The sequence below is a fragment of the Enhydra lutris genome, unplaced genomic scaffold (assembly GCF_002288905.1).
Source record: "Enhydra lutris kenyoni isolate GAN:26980312 unplaced genomic scaffold, ASM228890v2 scaffoldscaffold7, whole genome shotgun sequence".
Classification (NCBI taxonomy): Eukaryota; Metazoa; Chordata; class Mammalia; order Carnivora; family Mustelidae; genus Enhydra; species Enhydra lutris.
The window spans coordinates 13,737,886-13,765,120 of record NW_019154091.1 but is presented as its reverse complement, the minus strand read 5'-3'; the positions used below and the strand labels follow the sequence as shown (position 1 = coordinate 13,765,120).

Sequence of the window (27,235 nt, the reverse complement as noted above, 5' to 3'; positions counted from 1 at the left end):
TTACGTGATTTTTGCCTTTGACACAGTTGTAATTAAGTGAGTTCTCAAAAGGCAACAGCCCCCTACAAGAACATCAGGTTTCTAAATGATTCATCTTCTCACAGACCTTGATATTCAATCCAGGTGTAGGAATAAACAGTGTGGCCCTCAGGGTCTATCCTTGGGGCTTGGAAAGGCTTCAGTGAAATTCTAGAGCAAGGGACCCAGGCACTTCCCCTGACTTTCTCTTTGTTCTACTAACTTTTTATCTCTGAAAAGCAAAGGGATTTCCTTTGGGGATTAAGCAGAGGAAACAACCTAAGGCGGAGATAGTGTTTCGTGAGAATTATGAGATGCGAGATATCCTGGAGTCTGACTGAGCAAGAAGCCCTTCACCCCAGTCTCGGACCTTCTCTCTTTCCCAGCCCAGAGCTCCGCAGCTTCTTCCCATCTGAGTTTTGCGGTGTCCTTTCTCTGGGCCACAGGAGGATCCTGGGCAAACACAGACGTGTCTCATCCCAAAGTGATGGCATGCTGCCTTTTTTTTTTTTTTTTTTTTTTTTTTTGTATTTTTTTTTTTAAAGGTTTTACAGATATCCTTTTGTTAACACAAAATCATTTTGAAAAGATATTTAAAAATCATTAAGTGCCCTTCTCATCCTACTGGGTCATGGTTTTGAGTCACTGAAAGGAACAGAGGTTAGAATGAGGCAGGTGATTAATTTTCTTAATCATACATTTGTACCAAGAATATGACAAAAGAGAAACACTCTTTTTTATTAAAAAAAAATTTTTTTTAGTGTTCCATGATTCCTTGTTTGCGTATAACACCCAGTGCTCCTTGCAATACGTGCCCCACTTAATACCCATCACTAGGCTCTTAAAAATACTCTTCCTGCTCCCAGAAGGCCAATGTGCCACTCTATAAGTTTGTCCTAGCCACACTTTTTATGCCAAACCAGGAGTCTGCAAAAGGATTGGAGTATGACAGTCAAGAAAAGGCTTTGTGTCAAAGGAGTTACAGCAGCCTGACATACCCATCTCCCGTCAACACAAGGCTAGATAAAAAGTACACACACGCCACTACCTGAGAGCCATGGGAAAATCTTGAAATGAACACTGACATAAATCACATTCCTATTACATTTGTTTTCCCAATTTTTCCACTCTTATGAGTGACTGACATTTACTTTAAAAATGTTCACGGTAACCCGAAGGACCAAAGTCTAAGTTAGGCACATTTTTATTAATTACTTTTGAAATAAAACAAGTTTTCTTCTCCTTTTGGTTAATGCTTAACTTTTTAAAATTTTCAAAGAGCCAACTATTTTCCCCCACTTTTTATGTGAACTTTGTTATATTTTCCTTTCACTTTGTTTATGATCACTTCTTACATTTTTAAAGAAAATCCTTGGCTCATACTTTCATGGTTTCAGTGGTATCCCATCTAATTTCACGGGTTGCATTTCTATTTGCGTTTAAAAATACTCTTGGCTACATTTTGGAGTTTCTTCACTGCCCCAAGTATTACGGGATTTCAAGTTTTCTTTTCCGTGTTTTCTGTGTGACTGAGCATTTTATTTGGTTATTTCTAACTTTATGATTTGCTCTGTGGTATACATGGAATATAACATCGGAACTTCCTTTATATCATGTAATCTAGAACATGGTCAAATTTTGTTTAAAAACCCAGTTGGCCAAAAAAGAAAATTTGCTTATCTTTCCATGTAGTTCTTTGTACATATGTTAAGTCTGCCTCATTAGTTTTGTATAAGACTATATCATGGATTACTAAAATTCTACTTCTGAGCTATTGATACTCCCAATTACTTATGTTGCATTTCTGCCCATCTTTTCCTCTCATACACTTTTTGCTTTATAAATTTAGAAATTTTAGATGAGTGAGCTAGTTCTCCTGCTGCTTTTGTTGTGAAATCTACTTTATTAGAAGACCCTCAAAGCAGAGCCTTTATTTTTAATAGGAACATGTTTGAGATTTGGCCCAAAAGAAAAGACAACTTTTGTACTTTGCAAAGAAAAAGAGTAGTTGTGCACACCCTCTCTGCCCCCATTAACTTCTGCCTCTTGGCAAGCCACTAACCTATTTTCCTAGTGAGCTCAAGCTGCCATTGGGACCGAGAGTCCCAGCTGGGACTTAGGGAGGAGGACAACCTGACAATTACACAGTGTTTCTAGATTCCATGTACATTCATAAATCCTCTGGTGCATGAAGTCTAAAACCTCGTGACTTGCTCAGGCAATGACATTGTATGAACCATAGCGGAATGTGAAGCATACAATGTATTGAAGATATAATTCCACTTGAATATCTATTACAGACCCATCCATACTTATTACTGAATTTGCTCATGAGTTGAACATGATTGTCAATAACCTCCAAATATTGGAATCATTTTTCTCTCAGCAGCCAAATATTTCTACCCAAGGATAGAGGGCTTATCTTTCAATCCTCTTAGATGCACAGAATTTGAGACCAACAGACCAAGTTTGCTCCTCATGTGAATGAAAGGTTAAGTGAGGTTCTGGATTGCTTTGTCTTTAAAGAAAAGGCAGAAAGCAAATGATACTTGTTTTCCAAATGTCAAAGGGCAGGGACAGTATGAATTCCCGGTAAGTCTTTGTCTCACTGGCACTTACTTGGTTCACATTCCAGTCCCTTCTCCCACTTCTCATTTCTGCCCTGCCTCTTTTTAGGATAATTATGGCATTTGTATGCTCGGGTTGAATTCCTCTGAAGTTGCTCAGAGACTTGCTTTTGGCCTGAACCTTGAGGTTTTCTGTGTATGGAAGCCTAATTTCTTTTATATGTTATTCTATTTGTTGTACTTTTACTAAGGAAAACATTAATTCTGGATTAAATACCATGCTTTCATTCATTAGCACTTAATACCTGTATCCTTCCCACAGTTACAGTTGAAATCATATGAAATCATATTACTTGAAAATACAGTCCAGGGAAACAAGATGATTAATAAAGAGCATTAATATCTAACATTTACTGAGCGCTTAATTCTCTGACAGCTACTGTACTAATCATTTCACAAACATAATTATTATTTTCACCTTTTATAGGTAAGGAAAACGAAGCTTTGTGAATACCTTTCCTAAAGGTCATACAGCTAGAGAAAAGCAAAGCCGGAATGCACACCCAGGTGTTTCTGGCTTTGAAGACTGCATGTGGGCGCCTGCGTGGCTCTGTTGGTTAAGTGTGTGCCTTCAGCTCAGGTCATGATCTAGAGTCGTGGGATCAAGCCCCACGTCCGGCTCCCTGCTCTGCAGGGGATCTGCTTCTCCCTCTCCTTATGATACCTGCCTCTTTACCCTTGCTCATGTTCTCTCTTTCTCAAATACATAAAATCTTTTAAAAAACGGGGTGTGTGTGTCTTAAAAAAAAAGGCTGTCCATGTACCTATTGAGCATACAACAAATAACAAGCCAGAGCAATGCCCACTCTGCCCCAAGCATCTAAATTTTTACCTATGTTACTTCTTCCAGTCCACCCAGCCTAGTCTTAACTACTTTCAGCTGGAAGTGAATTGACAAACAAATGTTTTTAAAACCCTCAAATAAATGAAAATTCTCATTTACTCAAGTATCTGCTATGTGCTTGGTGGGGGAACCTAGAGATGACGGCATCTTGCATTTTGAGAAGGTAGAGCCACAGTGGAAAGGGCAGAATTGCAATGGTATTGTCACCTATGTTGGACCAGAGACATGCAGGGAATGAACGGAAGTGAATGATTCCATCCTGGGTGGTCATGGAGGGCACCTCTGAAAACGCAACCTGTAGGGGTGCCTGGCTGGCACAGTCTATGGAGTGTGCAACTCTTGATCATGAAGTTGTGGGTTCGAGCCCCATGTGGGGTGTGGAGATTGCTTAAGAATAAATTTTTTTTATAAAAGATTTCATTTATTTATTTGAGAGAGAGAACAAATGAGAGCACAAGCAGGGAAAGCAGCGGAGGGAGAGGGAGAAGCAAGTGGGCTCCCCACCGAGCAGGGAGACTGATGTGGGGCTCCATCCCAGGACCCTGGGGTCATGACCTGAGTCGAAGGCAGGCACTTAATTGACTGAGCCACCCAGGAGCCCCAAGAAAGAAATCTTTTTACAAAAAGATGTCTTTGAAAAGGCAACCTGTGAGCAGGGCTGGAATGTTAGGAGGGCTGGGGACGGAGAGTTCCAGGTGGAGGGAATGGCAAGTACAAAAGCCCTCAGGCAGGAGCTATTTCGCTTCTTCAAAGGAAAGCAAAGAGGCCACTAAGGCCAGAGGGCAGTGAGGGAGGGTGACCGAAGGCAGGGGAGAGAGGAGTTCCACAAGGAGGGGGTAGGGGTCACATTACTACTGCCAAGGCTTGAGCCTTTATGCTGCTGAAGGAGATGGGAAGCCCTGGAAGGTGTGGAGCAGAAGGGCCATATGGGTAAACTCGCTCTTCAGTGAGTACTCTGGCCTACTGCAAGGACAGCAGGCAGACCTGCAGGGAGGTGGATGTCGTCGTCAGTAAGAGATGACGGTGGCTTGGGCCCTGGCAGGTGACGGAGGAAGTGAGAAGTGACGGGGTGTTTCATCCATTCTGACAAAATCTCCTGAACAAATAGAATGTGAGGTGTGAGAGAGAGCAGGCAACCCTAACTCTGAGGTTGTCAGCCTGAGCTGAGCGCCTGTTGGGAGAGTTGCCACTCGCGGAGACAGAGGAGGAGACCTAGGGGAGGAGCTGGCAGGTGGTGTGGAAGGGGGGAGCCGAGTTTGGTTTAGGACAGATTCAGAGCCACCTACTCACCAAGCGGAGATGGTGATGAGGCAGCTGAATAGGCAGGTTGAGGCGGAGGAGAGGCTGGAAATCAGAGGAAAAGCAAAGAGAATCTGCAAATGCTTAGAAAAAGGGGGGGGGGGTTGTAAAATGACCCTCTTGAAAAAGTTTCAAGGCATTTTAATTTCTACCACCACTGTTTTTGGATCTCTTATAAAGGTCTGTGATATCTGCAAAAATGTGGCAACCACACATTGTAAGAAGTGGCTACAGCTCCATCGTGGGTTTCTAGAGTGTGGGCCTTAGGCCGACAAGCAGCTAAGGCACCTGTGAGCTTCTGAGAGATGCAGATGATGGGCCCCGACTGACCCCCATGATCCTACAAACTGGATAGGGCCCAAGAAACCTGGACAAATGCTCCAGGAGACTGTTATGCACGATGAAAGGTGACTGAGCTGAATAAGAAGTTTAGTATGTCAAGGTTTTAACCACCTAGAAAGAAAGGCACAACTTTTTTAAAGGTATAATGTCTTTATTGTTTGAAGCTTAAGAAATGGTAAACAAAAATCAGAATGACATTTCATTTCTTAGTCTTTTGAACGAGGTTATAAAAATACAATGCCACTTAGTCTTTATAAACTTTTGAAAATGTCTAGAAGTTCACACTTGGTATAATATAAAAAGGCACTTAAAACACACAACAAGGTGATTTTTTAAAAAAACCACCTTATAGATATGATTGAAATTGCTTGGGAAAAATTTATCAACACAGACTCCTACACAAATAGGACTTGACTTTTTCTTCTTTTTCAAAACATAGATAGCATTTTCCCCATGTTACCTACAGACACCATAAATACAGACTGCCCTCTCCCACCTTTGTTCTTGATTTAGGTTAACAGAAAAGCAAGCAAAAATTCATTTTTCTTCAATTTAATCTCTTATTTTTTTTTAGATAAAACAAAATTCTTCATTTGTAACCAGATCACCCTGAGCATTTTTTGGAATGTCAGGCTCATTTTCATTTTGTTTTAAATCACAATTCACTAAAAAAAAAAAACCAACAGGAAGACAATGATGTGAATATTATACGTACTTATTACCCAGCCACCAAAATCACCCTGAGCAGCAGCATTTCTGAAGCATGTGGACATACGTGTGTGTGTGCATCTGTAAGTATCACTGTTGCCTCATTCAAGCACCAGAGCCTACGGAAATCCCACTGGCGCCATCTTTGTAACCTGGGGTCACAGGTCTGGGCACAACCCCAATCATTCCGGGCACTCACCCACAAGGGCAAAGATGTGCGCTTCATGCATTTCTAGCTCTTCATTTTCTTTCAGCTTGGGCAAAGGATAAGCCGTGTACAGCATAAATGAAAAACCCACGGCCCTGTGTCACGTATGTAAGTGTGTTCTTGCTGTGGAAAGTCTGTGCTTTGGGAATTTTATAAGATCATCATTTCGGGACATGGTTAAGGAAGAGTAAGTTTTTTCTGAGCTGACAGACCCGTGAGCCAGACTGCTAGCTCATTCCCTGCATCCAGGATGCAGGAGAGGTAACTGTATTACTTCACCCCAAGCGTGTTGTTCATGAAGGGAACACATCCACTGCTTTAAGCAATCGCCTGAACGTGATCAGTTGAAATGATTTAACAGTGAAATTCGGAGATTTGGTTACTTTCCTGGCAGGATTTGTACTATAAATGACAACTGGCATTTACAATAATATGGGGGAAAATATCGAGCCGCTTGGATACTTATTACTTTATTACTGCAATCATAAATGTTAATGATCTGAATTAGTCCTTGACATTGATTTGTGTATTTAAATTGGTCGTTAATTATGCCTTTTCTGCCTTTTGTTCTGTTGCTCGCCCTTCTAAGAAAGGCCAGGATAGTGAGTACATGGTCGAGTTGCCGGAACCATCTTGCACTGCCTTCCTGAGCACAGGTACATGTGGTCATTTATCAAGCCTCTGTTCATATTTTTCTATTTAACTTTTATGTTGGATAACATTGAAAAGCCTTTGCTGATTTTCAAGGCAGTCTTTCAGCTTATCCTCTGTCAAAGTCAGTCGCTGCTCCAAGATTGAAACAGTCTGTAAAAGGATGACAAAGTAATCAATGCCTGGTGACCCGATGGTGAGGACGATGACAATCATCTCTACATAGGAGATCCTCTCAGCAACTGGAATGTCACCCCTTTGCCAGGAAGGGGCTCATAAATTAGCCCCAGAACTTGTTCTGCTTCTAGGCCCTACCACTGGCAAAAAGCGCTATGAAGCAATTTGAGGAAAAGATGAAGTGATGCCTTTGGTGAGAAAAGAGTAAAAGATGAGGCCTCTGTAGACCATTCTTGTCTGGTCTCCTAAAGCACCAATGCCAGGGGAGGGGCCCCAGGTAGGCTGTGCACAGCCCCACATGCTACATAGCAGTATGGGGGGATGGGGGGTGCCACATGCCCAGCCCAGGAGCTCTGTCACTCTGTCACAACCAATCCATGATGGACCCTGTCTACACCAGCTGGATTCCTAGTTTCCTCGTTATAATGACCGGCATCAGTTCTCACACCTTGAAAATGATGACAGCATCTCCCAGGGTTGTTAAAAAGACTGAGCGAAGTAAGGCACATAAAATGCTTACGTGAGTGTCTGGCGCATAGGGCTTGAGGAATCTTAGCTCTTTTGCCTCCTGTGGCTGATAAATGAGCATATGACTACACACACACACACACACACACACACACACACATACATGGCTACTTTTAAATTCCACAAATCTAATTTGATATTGACTACTTCATCTTTGATCTTTTACATTTCTTTTAAACGTTTTATTATAAAATAAAGTGAATTCAGGAAGCTGCACAAAACACATGTCTCTGAATGAATCCTCATGAGAAAAATACCCTGATGACTGGCACCCAGACCAAGAACTAGAACTTGGGGGCGCCTGGGTGGCTCAGTCAGCTGAGCGTCTGCCTTCAGCTTGGGTCATGATCCCAGGGACCTCGGATCGAGCCCTGCATTGGGTTCCCTGCTCAGCGGGGAGCCTGCTTCTCCCTCTCTCTCTCTCTGCTGCTCTCCCTGCTTGTGGGCTCTCTCTCTGACAAATAAATAAATAAAATCTTAAGAGAGAAAAAAAAAAAGAACAAGAACTGCCAGCCACCCAAGTTCTTTCCATGGGCCTCTCAGAATCCCCACTCCTGCCCCACCCCCACAACCGCCACCATCCTTACCATTATAGTAACTGCTTTCTTATATTCTTTATGGTTTTATCTTTCAAATGTACATTCCTAGACACTATAATTTTGTCTTACCCATTTTCAAAGTTTTAGATGTCATTTAAAGTTCCTTTTGACAGCTGCTCATCCTCTCCCCTCACTTTTTTTTTTTTAAACACTTTGTTGGGGTGCCTGGGTGGCCCAATGGGTTAAGGCCTCTGCCTTCATCTCGGGTCATGATCCCAGGGTCCTGGAATCGAGCCCTGCATCAGGCTCTCTGCTCAGCAGGGAGCCTGCTTCCTCCTCTCTCTCTGCCTGCTCTCTTTCTGTCAAATAAATAAAATCTTTAAAAAAAAAATAAAATAAAACACTTTGTTGACAAACTCAGGCCACTGAGAACAGAGTTTTGTCTGCAGAGCTTCCACCAGGCTGAATTTTCAGGTCAGCGCGCTAAGGGCGCAGGTCAGTCTGTTCTGTTCTCCGTATTTTCTACAAATTGGCAGCTGGATTAAAGGCTTGATTAGACTCAGATTAGATCTGTAAGACTATGGATCTAACAAGACCAAAAGTTAAAGCTATCGGTAGACATCTATTTCATCAGAATGCATGTAATAAGGTTTGATCATTTCTTTTCTCATAATGTTGGACCTGCTCGATGCCTACAACTATTCATTCTTGTGGACTATAAATGATGATATTCTAATTCCATCATTTAGAAAATTATTAGCTGGGATAATTTATAAATAAGAGATGCTTTCCTCATCTACTACTTGGTTATCCAGTGGTAGAGTTCATATAGGAAAGGCAAGATAAATACTTGATTATTTTAGTCAGCAAGTGTCAAGAAAATGAACTGATTGCCTATCGTCCTCTGAAGGTAAATAATTTTTAAGATATCATTACTTAATAGCTATTGCTTTCATATTTCCTACTATAGACTATGGCTAATTAAAAATGATGCTAATAGGGCGCCTGGGTGGCTCAGTGGGTTAAGCCTCTGCCTTCGGCTCAGGTCATGATCTCAGGGTCCTGGGATCGAGTCCCACATTGGGCTCTCTGCTCACCAGGGAGGCTGCTTCCTCCTCTCTCTCTGCCTGCCTCTTTGCCTACTTGTGATCTTTCTCTATCAAATAAATAAATAAAATCTTAAAAAATAGTTAAAAAAAATGATGTTAATAATATTTTCTATCCTTTCTTGAGTACCTATAGGGAGCAAGCATTTTGCCATATACTTTGCTTACATTATCACAATCCCACATGCTAAAGCGACATCTTTAACACTGGCTAATTCCATTTATCTACCTCATAAAACGTAATTTTCTTTTACTTGATTTCTGATTGTAGTTCAGTGTAGATAAGTTATAAACACCGTGAGTGAGTTAGGAGATGCTCAGTCATCTGTAATTAAAGTGAATCAGAACACGTTTGTTTTATTTCAGAATAAATAAATTCACTGAAATTAACTGTTTCTATTTTGCAAGTGTGTTGTGCTTGCTTTAACCTCTTTAATTATAAAAGAAAGCCAGCCTTTCAAAATTAAAAATCATGGAGACATTCAATAAATCTTAAATGATTCATTCAACCCTGAATCAGGTAAAAAGAGGATGGAAAGATTCACTTGTGAGAGGCTCTAAAAAGGACCTGACGTCGAATATGACAGTGCAGGTGAGGAAGTCATGGCAATATGGGAAATAAGCCAGCCAAAACGAAATCTGGCATGAGGCCGAAAGGGAAGATGTCTTTAAAGGGAAGAAATGTCTGATAAATACAGAGAAGGTCACCTCCAATTCAATACTGCAAAGTGAAAGTGATTTTAATATGATTTTCACCGAACAAATCTTGTGATGACTCCAAGTGTTCACGTGGCCCTTCCGACAATCTGTCAGGACCCCAAATCCACATGCATGGCCCTTGCTCCTAAAGGCCCTAAGATGTCATCTACAGGTTTTTAGTATTCAGTTAATGAATGCCTCTAAACCCTGGCTGTAAAACAGAATCATGTGGGGTACCTAAAAGGACAAATGTCAGGGACTTGCCCCAGACCAATGGCAATGCGCTGTCGGGAGAAGAGAACTGGCCGTCCTGATCTGTAGCTTTACAACCGCCCCGGTGATGGTAATGCACAGCCAGTGTTGAGAACAGAATGAGAGGATTTCTATGCAAGAGCTGTTTGAACTTGAAATATGTATTCTGGAAAAGGAACTGACATCTCTCTAGCTCACATGATAGCCTCTCTTTCTGTATAACCTGTAGCCAAGGTCTGCTCTGACAGATACGGGCAACCTCATTCTAGAGATACAGGAACAATAAGACGTCTTCAAAGGAAACACTGAATCAGCAGAGCTGGAGGGGAAACCGTTGAGGTAACCATTTCAACACCCCCTTCCCTTACATGACACCTGTATCTTCTGACCAAGAGTTGGAAGACCCTTGATACATAAAGATCCATAGTATACCTTCTTTGCAAAGGTAAAAAGGCATTAAAGGACAAGGTAATATTCTAAAACAGGTATGCAAAAACCATCACCTCCAGAAGAACACAGCACCAACATAATAAGCTCTGGAATGAGGAAAGTTGTATCTTGGATAATAAGAATATCTTCAGGTGAAGAACTATAAGCATTGCCAAAATTTCATTCTAACCAGAAATTGTTAATCGTTTTTCTTATGGCCCTGGATATTTCTTTGATAATGCACTAATCTGAGCACAATACATCAAAAATCTTCAGGTAAAACCTTACCAAGCAGAATCACATTACATTTATAGCAAGGAGTACTACTGCTGTTCTTCCCAGTCTCCACTGTTCCTTCCAGCCTCCAGATGGTGGAGAGAGCACAAGGGCAGCTGTGTGTGCACATGCGTGTGCGTGTGTGTGTGTAAATGCATACATACATATGCACACACGGACTCTGATCTTACCTCTACAAGATCTTACCAGAGCAGCTCAGCAGAGCGTGCCTTGCTATATTGATTGCCACCCCGAGCTTACCTTTCTAAGAACTTTCCCCCTGGCTCTGCTAGTTCTGCAGGGTGCTGTAACCTGGGCTGTTTTGTACAACCTACCCCTCAGGACAAAGCACACTGGCCTACCTGGGTCAAAACATTGAGTTGTTCCATAATATGCTCTAAAGCATCAGTCAGAGCGAGTGGTATGCTTCTTTGGCTCTCAGAAGGGAGGTCACTCATGTCTTCTGTTTTCTTTTTCAAGGACGTTGGGGAACATTCCGATGACAATAAAGAAGGGTTCAAGAAATATCCGCTGATCTCTTCGCTCTTGTCTGCTAAGGTTCTAACAGTGGTGGTATCTGTTGTCTTTGACATCACAGAAAAGATAGGAAGAGTTATATTTTCCAAACCTCAACATGATAAATAGATAGATATAAAGTATTTAATAATCTTCCTTCTAAATACCCAGCTTACATTTAATTGTTTAACAACTACAGTATTATAAAAATTACAATTACAGAGAGAAAATAAAGTCTAAATCTTTTTTCTTTTTTCTTTTTTTAAAAGATTTTATTCATTTGACACGGAGAGACAGAGAGAGACCACAAGTAGGCAGAGCAGCAGGCAGAGAGAGAGAGGGAAGCAGGCTCCCTGCTGAGCAGAGAGCCTGATGTGGGGCTCGATCCCAGGACCCTGAGATCATGACCTGAGCTGAAACAGAGGCTTAACCCACTGAGCCACCCACGCGCCCCAATGCAGTCTAGTTCTTAATTAAAAACAAATACCACATCAAGATGACCATTATTTTTTTAAAAATGGAAAACGACAAGTGAGGGTGAGGATGTGGAGGAACTGGAACCCTCAGGCATTGCTGGGGGAGCAGCAAACAGTGTGGCTGCTGTAGGAAACAGTTTGGCTGTTCCACAAAAAGTTAAACCAGAATTACCATATGACATAGCAATTCCAATCCTAGGTATGTATCCAAAAGAATTGAAAGCAAACACTTGAACAGACACTTATACACCACTGTTCACAACAGCTTTACTCACAAAAGCCAAAAGGTGGAAACAACACAAATATCCATCAGCAGGTAAGTGTAGATACAAAATGTGGTATGGACATACAACAGAGATTGTTCAGCCTCAAAAATGACTGGAATGCTGATACATGCTACAGCATGATGAACCCTGAAAGCATTATGCTAAGGGAAATAAGTCAGACACAAAGGAAAATAGTGCACAAGTCTACTAATATGAGGTATGCAGAACAGGCAAATTCACAGACACAGAAACAGTAGAGGCCACGATGGGCTGGAAGGAGGGGGAAGGTGGAGTTACTGTTTGATGGGTACAGGGCTTCTATTTGCAATGGTGAAAAAAAGTTCTCAAAATAGATAGTGGTGATGATTACACAACACTGTGAATACTTACTGTCTGTAAACTGTACACTTAAAAGTGATTAAAACGGTAAACTTTATGTTGAGTATATTTTATCACAATAAAAAGCCAAAAAGCCCTCCAAACATATGGTCATGAGCAATCTGAAAATAAAATTTAAAAAACAACTCTATTTACAACAGCTCCAGAAAGAATGAAATACTTAGGATAAATTCAACAAAAGCACAAGGCTTGTTCATTGAAAACTGCAAACATCACTAAAAGAAATTAAAGATCTAAATAAATGGAAAGGCATCCAAATCCATGTTTGTGGACCAGAACAGTTAATACTGTTAAGATGGCAATATTCCCCAAATTGATATGTACAGATTCAATAATATTCCTATCAAAGTCCTAGCTGCCATATTTGCAGAAGTTGACAAACTGATCTCAAAATCCATAAGGGACTGCAAGGAACCCAGAATAGCCAAAACAATACTGAAGAATAGACTTAGAGGACTTACACTTCCCAATTTCAAAATTTAGTACAAAACTATAGTAGTCGAGACAGTATGGCAATGGGTATAAAGACAAACATATAGATCCATGGGACAGAACTGAGAATCCAGAAATAAGCCCTTTCACTTATGATCAATTGATTTTTGACAAGACTGCCAAGACAATTTAGTGGGGAAAGAATAGTGTTTTCCACAAATGGTGCTGGAAAAACTAGATGTCTAAATTCAAAAGTATGGATTTGGACCCTACCTCACACCATTACCTCAATATGGATCATAGACTTAAAAATAAGAATGAAAACTATAAAACTCTTAGAAGAAAACATACAAATTCTCCTGGCCTTGGATTAGACAGAGGATTCTTAGATACAACACCAAAAGTACAAATGACTAAATGAATAAATAAACTGGACTTTATAAAAATTAAAAACTTTTGTACTTCAAAAGATACCATCAAGAAACTGAAAAAAAAATACCCATATGGGAGAAAAAAATCTGCAATTCATATATTTGATAAGAGATTTTTTTGAAGAACATACAAAGAACATGTAACTTCTACAACTCAAATATAAAAAGAAAAATAATTCAAAAATGGTTAAAGGGTCTGAATGGATGTTTCTCCAAAGATACACAAATGACCAATAAGCTCATTGAAAACATGCTCAACATTATTAGTCATCAAGGAAATGCAAATCAAAGCCATAATGAGATCTCACTTCATACCCACTGGGATGACTGAAACAAAAAAGAAAGAATATAACAAATGTTGGTAAAGATATAAAGAAATTGGAACCCTCATATATTTGCTAGTGAGATTGTATAATGGTGTAAACACTTTGGAAAACAGTTAAACATAGAATTACCAAAAGACCTAGCAATTAAACTCCTTGGTATATACCAAAGAAAAATGAAAATATACATCCACATGAAACTTGTACATGAGTGTCATGGAAAGATTATTCATGATAGCCAAGAAAATGAAAATATTCCATATGCATCCAAATGCTGTAGTAATGAATGTTTTAACAAAATGTGGTATATCTATATAATGAGTATTATTTACTCACAAAAGGGATGGAGTACTAATACATGCTACCATGTGGATAAGCCTTGAAAACTTCAGACTAAGTTAAAGAAGCTATATATAAGATCACACATTGTATGATTCCATGTTCATGAAATGGTCATAATAGATAAATATATGAAGACAGACTATGATTAGTGGTTGCCAGGAGCTAGGAGGAGAGAGCTAATGGGAGAGACTGGTAATACTATGATGGTGATGAAAATGTTCTAAAATTCTGGGGCACCTGGCTGGTTCAGTTGGTGGAACATGCAACTCTTGATCTCAGGGTCATGAGTTTAAGCCTCATGTTGGGCGCAGAGGCAGAAAGAAAAGAAAGAGGAGAGCAGAGGAAGAGAGAGAGGAAGGAAGGGAGAAAGGAAGGAAGGAAGGAAGGAAGGAAGGAAGGAGGGAGGGAAGGGAGGGAGGGAGGGAGGGGGAAGGGAGAAAGGGAGTTAGTTCTAAATTTCTTTTTGGAATAGTGAAATATTTAAAAGTTAGATAGTGGTAATGGTTACACAACTTTGTGAATATACCAAAAACCATTGAATCATATACTTTAAAAGGGTGAACTTTATAGTATGTAAATTTTATCTTATTAAAACTATGATGAAAACAAGCAAAAATATAAATACACACATTACAGAGGGTTTTTTTTAAAGATTTTAATCGGTTTCACATTTTTGGCTATCATATGAGAGTTCCTGAGTGAGGTTCCCTCAAACATGGAAGTATACGTCTAATGATGATGATGATGATTGTGATGACCATTAGCATATAGAACTTACTATGTATTTGGCACTGTTTCAAGTACCTTACCTCTATTAATTGATTTAATCCTCACAATAATCCCATAAGGTAGGTTCTACTAGTATTCCCATTTTACAAACGAGGGAACAGATACAGAGAGATTGAATAGCCTGTCCCAGGATATACACATAGGAAAGATTATGAACCATAACCAATCATACATCTCAGAGATGCTGAAATATTCTAGGTGCTGTAATTTTGGGATCAAAGCCACTTTCTCCATGAGGTTCCCAGCCAGTTTTTAGGAAGATGAAAACTTTCAAGTTTCCCTCTATCATAAATTTGCCATTTGTTGAAAATAATAAAAACAAACTCAAAATCCATCATCTGCAATTCAAATTTATTTTATTTTATTTTTAAAGATTTTATTTATTTGAAAGAGAGAGAATGAGAGAGAGAGAGAGAGAGAGCATGGTGGGGGGGAGGGTCAGAGGGAGAAGTAGACTCCCTGCTCGGCCCGAAGTGGGACTCGATTCTGGGACTCCAGGATCATGACCCGAGCCAAACCAACTGAACCACCCAGATGCCCTCAAGTTTATTTTAAAAGGATGTATAAAACACGCCTTCATACTCCTACCTAGCTAAGTGTGTCTGCTCAGGGTCTCTCTGTTCCCTCAGCACATGGTCCCAGGGCCTCGCTCTGTGTTAGGGACCCCCCTAAGCAGTGAGAACCCTTACTACTGTACACCCTGGACTGAGCAGGAACTTGAATATTTTTGAGTAATACGTTAACCACCTATATACAGATTTTATTGCTGTTCTCACTGACAGAAACCAAACGCTCCATATAACCGAGACAGTCTTTTACACGGGGCATGACACACCTCCACGTGTACATGCAAGTATCACTATGGGTATTGCGGCAACTGTTCCGGCCACCCATGGGAAAAGGCCTCAGGCTAGTTAAGTAACCATCTTTGAACTCTGGGGTTTTACAGTCAGGGTGGTTAGTGAAGAAAGGGTAATAGGAAATAGACAAAGGAAAGATTTAAGTCCCTCAGTCTAAGCCATAAAAGATCTCAATACAGCCTTAATAATGTTCTTCTTGTTTGGGACCAGCAACAAATAAATTACTATCATATGACATGTGGAGGTGAATGAAAAACAGCCAAGGAGACGGTCAGGGAGATGGGGAAAGTACGAGGTCTCCATCCCACATCCCACAACGTTAGCCAACCGACGTATCTCTCTTTCTGTCTCTCAGAGGTATTGGAACCTCGAAATGAGCAGATTCTTTCCCACCAACCAACTCTGACTTTGCATCCTGCTTGTACAGGAAAAAGGAAGGGTGCATGGCTTAGGGAAGTTTCAAAGCACTCATTCATGAAATTTTTTAAGCAGTCGAGAAGGGAAAAAATAGGTTGAAGATTCTGGGCTATCAGAAGTCCCGCAGATGAGGCTGCCGTCCCCACTGCTCCCAGTGCACCCTGGCCCTCTCCAAGTGGCTTCTACTCTTTTCCTGGGTAAATGCCCACTGAGCGCCGACATCACAGCGAGCACTGACTGAGGGTCAACGGGAGTATGGTGCAAGGCCTGCTCTTGAGGATTCTGTTGTGGGGAGAGAATTAAGACAGAGCGAGGCCTAGAACCCCCCGCGGGGCTGGGGACATCACTGGCGGGCACAGTGGAAAAGAAACAGGAGCACACCTGTGACTGGAAGACTGTCAAAAAGAGCGACCCTCTGGTGCTCCATGAAAGGAAGAAACCACACTCTGTTCCCTTAGCTCCTACTTTTATTGCCAACGCTTGAAGTACAGTGAGGTAAGAATAACTCATTCCTTGATTGATTCTGCAAGCAGAGGCCTCCTGTGCTGGGCTTTAATTAAAGCTACAGGAAACAGCAAGAGGGATGTGGTACCTCCCCTTGTGGAGCTTAACAGTTCTCTGAGAGACCACTTGATCCAGAAGGATGGCAGAGAAATCACCACTCCTAAGTTTCCCTTGGATGGGCCCATGGTGGCCATGTCAAAGATGGGAAATGCAGAATATGCAGAAAATGCGCCAAGAGCAGAATAAATCTGAGTGGCTGAGAAAACTCTCCCTTTAAGCATACAAAACAAAGTAAGAGATACAGAGTTGACGACTGCCAACAATTTGATAGTCCTGAGAGCTAGACACAAAACTGACATTCTGGGGACAACAGACTCTTTTAAAAAAAATTTTTTTTTTGAAGATTTTATTTATTTATTTGACAGAAAGAGAACACAGCAGGGGTGGTGGCAGAGGGAGAAGCAGGCTCCCCATTGAGCAGGGAGCCTGACATGGGGCTCGATCCCACTACTGTGGGATCATGACCTGAACTGAAGGCAGACACTTAACTGACTGAGCCACCCAGGCGCCCCTGGAAAACTGACTCTTAAAAGATTGTTTAGACGCCATGGAAAATTTAATGCGTAATTTTTCATTTGTCACTTACATTAGAGGATGAATATTTTAGATATATTTTTTAAATGATTTTACCTATTCATTTGCCAGAGAGACAGCGAGTGAGCACATGAGCAGGGGCACAGGGAGAGGGAGAAGTAGGCTCCCTGCTGAGTGGGGAGCCTGACACGGGGCTTGATCCTAGGACCCCAAGATCACAACCCGAGCAAAGGCAGACGCCCAACGGACTGAGCGATCCAGGAGCCCTGAGAATGAATTTTTTTAAGTACATTAATAGAAAGTGAAAATTGTGGCATTTGCAAGCAAATTTTCATCAGGAAATTAACCATTCAACGATGTAATCAAGGTCCACATTTAAACTATCACTATTTACATAATTAACAACGGAACATTCGTGATACTGTGCTGCTCCTTCCACACACAGAAGTTCAGGCATCATTTTGTGCCTCCCTCCTCTCCTCTTCTTCCCTCCTCCCGGCCCTCGCCCACTCCCCGTCTGGGCGAGCCAGCCAGACCTAATCACTGGGGCCTCTTCCCTCACCATCTCGCTGTCATTTCCTGTTACATTTGTGTTTACAGGTCTACATTCCCAATTAGTTTGTGAGAGAGTCTCTTGAGGGCAGGAGCCACCACTTTCCCATCTTTTTTCCTCAGGGTTCTGGCACAGTCCATGAGACGCTGGCAGGGCTCCCCAGCTATTGAGCTGAATGGGTTCCAATGGGTTCTAATTCACTGAATTCACTGTCCTGTATCAGGTGAGCCACCAACGAAATAGTATTATTAATAATTCGATAGTTTGAGAGACAAGTAAAAACCCAAAGTTAAGCCAATCCCATTCTCTGTTAAAAATTACTGTCTGAAGTGCCTCCTGTGAGGGAGCAGTGGAAGCATTTAGCACATAACCGCAAATCTGCAGATCACTTCTCGATTTTTCCTCACCATTCCCCCTACAGTGTATCTGATGGTTTCTGATGGCTTGGCATAAAGACTCTGCAAAGTAGGCATTTCACATGTAAAGGTAATCAATGACTTGCACATCAGATATATCTTTAATAAATGGATATATCTTTATATCCATAAAGATATATCTTTAATAAGTTTGGGCTTAGAACTACTATTTTTAGTCTTGGTTTAATTCTGTGAGTAGAGAACAAAACAGACAAAAGTCAGAAAAGCCTTTCTAAGGGTGGTTTTGACCCCTCCAGCTAGTGAGTTTCCTATCATTGAAAATTCTAAAATAGAGATGGGATGGTCATTTGTTGGTGATATTCTGAAAAGTATACAAACATCAGGTCAGGAAATTCAAATGATTGCCCTTCAAAGCCCTTTCCATTCCGGATATTCTGAGATTTTAAAATTACTACACACACACACATGAAATGCCTCCTTGAAAAAGACTAGGATAACAAAGAATATCTTTTGCCAGGATAAAAATAAAGGTAAAATTATTTTCCAAATAAAGAATGGGTCACTTATTTTCAATAACATTTAGAGTATGAATTCGGAACTTAATAATCTCTATATGGGATCTAAAACAATGAAGACAGGGGCGCCTGGGTGGCTCAGTGGGTTAAAGCCTCTGCCTTCGGCTCAGGTCATGATCCCAGGGTCCTGGGATCGAGCCCCACATCAGGCTCTCTGCTCAGCAGGGAGCCTGCTTCCTCCTCTCTCTCTGCCTGCCTCTCTGCCTACTTGTGATCTCTGTCAAATAAATAAATAAAATCTTTAAAAAAATAAAACAATGAAGACATAAAACCCATTCAAATGACATTTTATTTAGCACCTACACGCCAAAAAAATTCTAAACAGCAGAGATACAAAACTGTGTTAGTTTCCTACTGCTGCTACAACAAATTACGAATTTGTTGCTTAAAACAACACAAGTATATGAACTTAAAGCTCGGGAGGTCAGAAGTCCAAGATAGGTTTTACACAGCTAAAACCGACAAGCCAGCAGAGCTGTGTTCCTACCTTTTCCGGCTTCTAGAGGCCCCTGTGTTCCCTGGCTCATGACCCCATCATTTTAATCTCTGCTTCCATTGTCATACTCCTCTAATTCCCGTACCTCCCTCCTTCCCATATAGGGACCCTAGTGATTTATTGTGCTCATCCCAATAATCCGGAATAATTTCCCCAACACAAGATCCTTAACTTTATCACATTTGCAAAGTCCCTTTTGCCATGTAAAAAAACACGTTCACATGTTCTGGGAATGGGGACATGGTTGCCTACTATAAGGAATGAATAAACAAGAGAGATCCTGTGGTCACAGGGTTAAACTCAAGTGGGTGAAACAGGAAAATAAATACACAGATATGTGATATAATGCCAGGTAATGACAAGGGTTATGAAGGAAAAATAAACCAGGGTAACATGATATTATGATACAGCTTCATTGATGATGTATTTTTTTTTTTTTAAGATTTTATTTATTTATTTGACAGAGAGAGAGAGGGAACACAAGCAGAGAGAGCAGGAAAGGTAGAAGCAGACTCCCCACTGAGCAGGGAGCCTGATGTGGGGCTCGATCCCAGGACCCTGGGATCATGACCTGAGCCGAAGGCAGACGCTTACCAACTGAGCCACCCAGGCACCCCTCAAAGATGTATTTTTTTAAACAGGAAAGGTGGAAAATAAATTTTAAGCATGTTAAGTTTGAGATACCTATTAGACTTCCAAAGGGAAAAGTCATGACTGTCACTGGAAGTATATAATTCTAGATTTCTGTGGAGAAGTTGTGGAGAGTTATCTGAATCAATCTATCTATCCATCTATTCACCAGTTTTTGTAAAGGATACAAATGAACAGCCAGATGAAGAGACACACAGAGCAAGGTCTGGAAAAGTCCCAAATATAAGAACTTCTGTTGCCTTGAAGTTGGGGTCCTCAGCATGTAAATATTACAGCTATGGGTCTATGATCACTCAGGGGGAGTCAAACAAGGAAAGAGCTGCAAAGACTTCAAAAGGCAGGAAGAGAAGGAGCAGAAAAGGTGACGAGGGGCCCATGAGGTGGGAAAGGTAGTGGCCCAGAAAGCCAAGGGACAGAACAGTTTCAAGGAGGAGAGGGTGATCACCAGGAGCAAGTGCTGTAGAAACACTGATTTTAACAAAGCACTGGGACCTTGACATGAGTGGAATGGTGGGGACAAAAGTTTAATTGGGAATTCAGAAGAGTGGAAAATGAAGAAATGAAGATCGAATGTAGGCAACTCTTCTGGGGAGCTCTGCTTTAAAGGGGAGCAGAGTGATGAGACCGGAGCTGGACAGGGATGAGGGGTCAAATGAAGTTTTCCTTTTTAAAGATGGCAGATACATTATAAATGTGTGCTAATGGAAAAGTTCTGGTAGAAAGAGAGCACTGATGTCATAGGACAGTGAGGTGATAACTACTCAGCTAATGGGTTGGCTAGGCAGCGCTAAGTGCCCTGGAACTTTGTATAAACTTAAGGTGCAATCAGTCAGCATGGCTGTCTACTCAAAATCAGTTGCTTGGGTGTTGGTGTACAGTAGGCAAAGAAATAGATTTAACCAGGTTCAAATTTTTCAGGTGGGTACAACAGCGGTAGGAAGGGATAAGGGCATGGTTATCATGATGGACTTTAGAACCTAAAGTAGAAGAGAGGGACACAGACAGAGGAGGTGGGCAGTGAAAAGGCACCAGGATTGGAGACCCTTCTGGGGTTGATGAAATATCAAAATTCGAGGACTGGAGGAAGTGGTGGCAAAAACTAGCAGGCTTTACACTGCGTTTACCATCAGCACAAAGGATTCAGACAGTCACTGAGTTCATCTGAGAATCCTACCAGAGAGACAGTATGGCTGTCTTTCCGAAGTGACTCACTGCTGCTCTATCTTTAGTTCTCTCCTTGAGGTCAGAATCCTGTGTTAACCAAGGAATGGATGAACCAATCAGGAAAAACAGAAAAAGGAGCTATACACTCACCCATGTGGGACTGTCAGAGGACCACACCAAAAGATTCAGTCCCAATTTCTAAAATCATTAGGAAGAAAATCCTGAAGAAAACCGCAAGTCTTCTATTTCGTATATATGTACAATGTACTGTGTATCCTTGTAAAAACATACCCACCTGCTCAAGTCTTACTGATTTAAAAATATCTCTGGGATAAAATCAGAGAATGTCATGTGAAATCTGTGTCTCTCACACTACCCTGGCTGAGCTGAAAAAGACTTCTGTTTGTCCCTTGGGAGAAATCATACATCTTTTTCTCAAAGAAAGAGCCTTCAGGCCTTAGGGATAAGGTTTTACAGAGGGCTTTGATTTTTCTCCTTCAAACCAAATTGGAAATTTCGTTTTTGTCAGAAGACTTGAAAAACACACTCTTATGCAGCTATCAACTATAACATCTGAATGCTTAATTCAGTCCCCTTGAAAAAAGCAGCTGCCACAACAAATCGACTGTCTTTGTCTTTTATCTTTATTCTCATCTCTAGAGAAGCTTATTAATTTTGAAGACATGAACGTGCAGAATACAAGTATGACAAATATAAAATCTGTACAAAAATTTCCTTCTGTTTCATTTCTTACGCGATCAGGCAAAACCAAACCATGGTGCTTCACTCATTGTTCAAAAAAAGGTGCAAGCATGCGTATAGCTAAATTTTGAGGCAAATAATAGCTTATATTACACAATGATGTATTTCTTGAAGATGTTTTATATTCAAGTAAGTATTATATCTTGGAAAAAATGGAAGTTTGACGTGGAAAGCCATATTTGGTTTAGTTTCACCCACGTGTCTCAAAAGAGCCATCTGTTCACCTTTCAGAAAGCTGCCCCTTTCTCTGTGTGCACAACAGCAGTCAGGGAAATTAATACATGACTGAATAAGAAATGCAAACTCACTGCAGTTCTAACATCTTTGAATGAATCAGTGATTTCTCTCTTTTTATCTAATAGCTGGCTTTTCTTTAAGTTCCAACTCTGCTTTAAAACTTTCAATTAAAAGGTATAAGGAATAATAAAGCAGTCCTCTCCCCTATCTTAAGAAATAAAGTGTGCCATTTTTGGATCTATCTTCTTCCCTTTTCCTTGTAAAGAACAGCATCATCTTGAATGTGGTATCTATCATCCCAGTTCACGTCCCTGTACTTTTATCACTCTCTAGATATCCCTGAACAACAGTATTGTTTTTGCATGTGTTAGAACTGCTCATAAAATGGTCTTGTAGTGTATCCTTGCAGAACTTTTTGTTAACCGTTTTTAGATTTGTCTATGGGGATGCAGGTAAGTCTAGCTCACTTATTTTCACTGCCAAATAGTATTCCATTGAAAACTATTCTACAGTTTAGATATTCTGTCTACTGTTAACTTGCATTAAATGCTACAATGAGCAGTGTTATAAATGTCTCCTGCATACGGGTGTGAGAGTTTCTCTAGAATGGGAAAGTTAAGTCAAAGTTTTATCAGATATTGTCCAAAATATTGTCCAGACATTGTCTAAACTTACTCTTGTATGAGCAGAAGGCAATCTCCCCTTTTTCTACAAAATCAGTAATATTTCATTGTGCATTTCCATGATTACTGCTAACTTGAGCATATTTTATCTGTATATTATTCTTCTGTAAATTGCCTTTCAAATCCTTTGTCCACTTTTTAATAGGTCTACCTCTCTTTTTTCTAATTTAAATTTAAGAGTTCTGTATATATTCTGGATACGAGTATTTTGTTGTTTATAGGTATAATACATCTTCTACTTTGTGGTTTGTCTTCACTTCTGTTTTATGGGATTTTCTTTATTCCTGCAAATTTTTGTTACAAATGTAGTCAAATTGTTCAAATCTTCCTTTGTACTTTGTGTATTTTGTATTTTGTTTAAGCAATCCTTGCCTACCAGGAGTGTATAAATACATTCTGTTTTCTTTTAGAGGTTCTGAAGTATTTTCACATTTAAACCTCTAACTCCCCTGGTATTGATTTTGTTTGTGGCTAAAAGCATGAAAATAATTATATATTTTTTCCAATTAGCTGGTTGTCCCAGCAACATTTATTGAACAGTCTATTTAGTGACTAATCTGTCTTCATGGGTCTGCAAAGCCAGGCCTTTCATATACCAACCATCTATTTCTGTGTGGGTCTGTTTATGTGCTCCCAACAGTGGGCTCTGTCTCTGCCTGTAATAGCACCACATTTAAGCTTAATGAACCTCCAACCTCCATATTTCTTCAAAATTGTCCTGTTCCAAAAATTGGCTATTTTTGGCCCTTTGCTTTTCTAGTTGAGCCTTAAACTCAATTTTTTAGGTTTCATTAAAAATCTTACTGGGATGTTTACTGGAATTGCCTTGAATTTATAGATTCATTCAGGAGAACTAACATCTTTATGACACTGAGCCACCTGATCTACAAACCTGGTATTCCAAAAAACATGGAATATTTTCTAAATTTCATGTTATCCTTACATGAAGGCCTTACACTCTGTACTTTCTGTATCATTTCAATTTTAGTCTATGTGCTTTCAAAGCAAACACATTGGGGGCACCTGGGTTGCTCAGTCATTAAGTGTCTGCCTTTGGCTCATGAGATGATCCCAGGGTCCTGGGATTGAACCCCGCATTGGGCTCCCTGTTCAGCAGGAATTCTGCATCTCCCTTTCCTACTTCCCCTGCTTGTGTTCCCTCTCTTGCTGTGTCTTCTATCAAATAAATAAATAAATAAAAGCAAACACATCACCACCAGGTTAGCATTGTAATAGTCATTCAGAGCCCAACTTACCCTGATGTTTCAAATTATAATTTTTCAACTTTATGATGGTGCAAAAGCAATACACCCTCAGTAGAAATCACACTTCAAATTTTAAATTCTGATCTCTTCCTGAGCTAGCAATGTGCATGAGATATGAATTCTCTGTCCTGGGCAGTAGCAGTGAGCCCCAGCTCCCAGTCAGTCACACGATCTCAAGGGTAAACAATCAACATACTTTCAACCATTCGGTTTCTCACTCTCAGTATGGTATTCAATAACTCACATGAGACTTTCAACAGTTCATTACAAAATAGGCATTGTGTTCGATGATTCTGCCTGACTGTAGGCTAATATGCCCTGAGCACATTTAAGGTAGGCAAGGCCAAGCTAAGACGTTTGGTAGGTTAGGTGTCTTAAATGCAGTATACTGGGATGTAACCTCATGTAAGTTGAGGAAGACTGGTACACAGACAGCCAACCAAATCAAAAGTCAAATAAATCCTCAAATAACTCAGTATTTCTGTGAAACATAAAGTTATCAAAGAATCAGGGACATTATTTAGAATGTATTTTTGAAAAATTATTTCCTGAGCTTGCTTATTCTTTCAGATAAATAATGCCATTTCTTAGCCTTCCCTAGAGGCCCTATTTTCTGTTCCTCAAAACTTTTCAAATGCCAGATTCAAAAGAAGCAAGCTGTGGTGTTAAAAATCATGAGATAATTCTTTTAAATTGTACACACAAAGTACATCATGCTTTAGTCAACTGAATAAGACTTTAGCTCCCTTGCTGTATTTGTTTTAGCGCTATGAAGAGGCAATTTTAAGACAAGAATTTATCCAATCATTTAACAAAGCTACTTTCAGAAAACTGGCAAGCTTTACAGAATATCTTTTGGAGAGCAAATATTGTATTTATTTATTGTTCTATTCATCATGTAGCATAATGTGAATATTATAGTACAATTAATAATAACTGTGATTGTAACAGTAATATATATTCACAGCTGGGTTTGAAAACCACCCTTCTCTCTATTTATTATTCATTAAATCATTCAAAAAACAGAGAATGAAAGCTTTCTATGAGAATTCAATATACACAGTGTACATTGTATTAGTTGACTTTAATTTGCATTTGCTAAATAATGAAGTCTTTCCTTATCTTCCCCAAATAGATGAAACTTGCCCATCATCTAAATCTCTATAAAAATTCAATTTTGCTTCTTAAGGCAATTATCAATTTTTCCTTACATTTCTGCTATTTGTGACATCATATAATTTTCTATGCTCTCATATAATATGGTGGCTATATGAATGGGACATCAAGTCACACAGACTTTTAACCCTGTATCTTTTATGCCATAACTATGTGACCATGGACAAATTACTTGACCTTCTAAGAGCCCTTAGCTCCCTCATCCATAAAATGAAGAAAATGATATTGAGCTACATTATAAGGCTATTGTGAGAATGTAGATTTATTGAAAGAGTTTAATGTAGATTCTGTATTCACTTACCTACCATCATCAGTATCATCATATTATGTCCTCCCCCAACTCCTCTAAAATCTAATTTGCAAGTTTCTAGAAGGGCAGAAGCTACAGGTTACCTTCCTTCACACAGTTGACAACTTGCTGAGTAACTCCTATGTGTAAGGCACACATAAAGTAATTAATGAAATTTGTTGAATTAAAGATACTTCTCTATGCTGTATATTCCAAATTTGTTTGTTTTTTAATTCTACTCTTTATATGTCTATTTTCTCAAATTAGGTCATAAGCCATAAAAGGCAGGTACAGTTCAACAAATAAATGGATGAACCATAATAAATAAATGCTGATAGTAAAGAAGTATACACTGAATACACACTTAAAATAAAAATCACTGACAAATCCAAAATAAAATATTTAGACATTTTCAGAATGTAATTTAAAAAAAAACACACAAAAAATAAGGTTTCCATTTTCAGGCAGGTGCCTGAAAAATGTACGTAATATTTTAAAAAGACATTTAGTAGACAAAGATCCAACAGCTATTAAAAAATTCTGATCTTGTCATTTTCATGGATAAAAATGGTTTCCTAATAATTAATACAGGAAGCCAATCTAACATCAAGCATTTAAATCTATGAATCTTATCTAAAATATTTAACCCCTTGATGAAGATTATATATATAGACACAGTTAAAAATTAGGGCATAAAGCCTCCAGGAAGCTTATGAGCTTATGAGTAGAATTTCAGTAATAGATATTTCATTATAAATAGCTGAAAACAAGATGCTATGATAATAGTGCACTGTTTGATAGAGATAGAATATTTTCCTTTCCAAGATTTTTGTGTGTAGAGAGCTGTAGGTGTTTTTCCCTTTCTTATTTTGCTGGTGGAAGAAACCCAGAAACCAAAGACAATAAAAATAATGACTGCATTTATAATGAAAGATTTTCCTTTTTTTTTTTTCTTTTTAATCAATTACCATAGGGAAAGATGGTCTAGGAAAAATAACTTACAAATACTACTACTATCGTTAAGGTCTCCCCTCCTGCCACCATCATGTTTAAGTCAGAGTCTCCCAGAGCCCCAACAGCTGTTGAAGCTCTCATCGAAGGTCTGAGCTTTGAAACAACTGATGAAACTCCGAGGAACCATTCTGAACAACAGGGAATGCTCTCAGACTGTGTGGTCATGAGAGATCCAAACACCAAGCACTCCAGAGGCTTTGGGTTTGTCACGTATGCCACTGTGGAGGAGGAGGAGGCAGCCATGAATGCAAGGCCACCCAAAGCGTATGGAAGAGCTGTGGAAACAAAGATGGCTGCCTCAAGAGAAGATTCTCAAAAACATGGTTTCCACTTAACTGTGAAGAAGATTTTTGTTGATGGCATTAAAAAAGACACTGAAGAATATCACCCAAGAGATGATTTTGAACAGTATGGGAAAACTGAAGTGACTGATGTCATGACTGACTGAGGCAGTGGTGACGAGAGGCTTTGCTTTTATAACATTTGATGACCATGACTCTGTATGCAAGACTGTCATTGAGAAATTCCTACCGTGAATGGTCAAAACTGTGAAGAAAAGCCCTGTCTAAGGAAGAGGTGGTTAGGGTTTTATTCAGCCGAAGAGGTCGAAGTAGTTCTGGCAACTTTGGTGGTGGTCGTACAGGTGGTTTTGGTGGGAATGACAACTTTGGTCATGGAGGACACTTCAGTGGTGAGGGGCCTTTGCTGGGAGTCGAGGTGGTGGTGGATATGGTGGCAGTGGGGATGGTTATAATGGCTTTGGTAATGTTAGACGCAACTCTGGAGGTGGTGGATGCTATAATGATTTTGGCAGTTACAATAATCAATCTTCAAAATCTGGACCCATGAAAGGAGGACATTTTGGAGGCTAAAGCTCCGGTCCCTAGGGTGGTGGAGGCCAACATTTGCCAAACCATGAAACCAAGGTGGCTGCGGTGGTT

At 40.0% G+C, this 27,235-nt stretch overlaps 1 protein-coding gene across 2 annotated transcripts in view; it reads right to left on the bottom strand.

Moving 5' to 3' along the window:
- Positions 1-5,285: 5,285 nt before the first annotated feature.
- The window catches only part of LOC111142070 (POC1 centriolar protein B), a 102,147-nt gene continuing 80,197 nt past the window's right edge, over positions 5,286-27,235 (bottom strand). For both annotated transcript variants that reach the window (XM_022495019.1, XM_022495020.1), the window contains 2 exons: positions 11,066-11,287; positions 5,286-6,850 (listed from right to left, as the gene is read on the bottom strand). In XM_022495019.1, the coding sequence (XP_022350727.1) occupies positions 6,746-6,850; positions 11,066-11,287 (327 nt within the window). In that variant the 3' untranslated portion in view covers positions 5,286-6,745. The remainder of the gene's footprint in view (positions 6,851-11,065; positions 11,288-27,235) is intronic.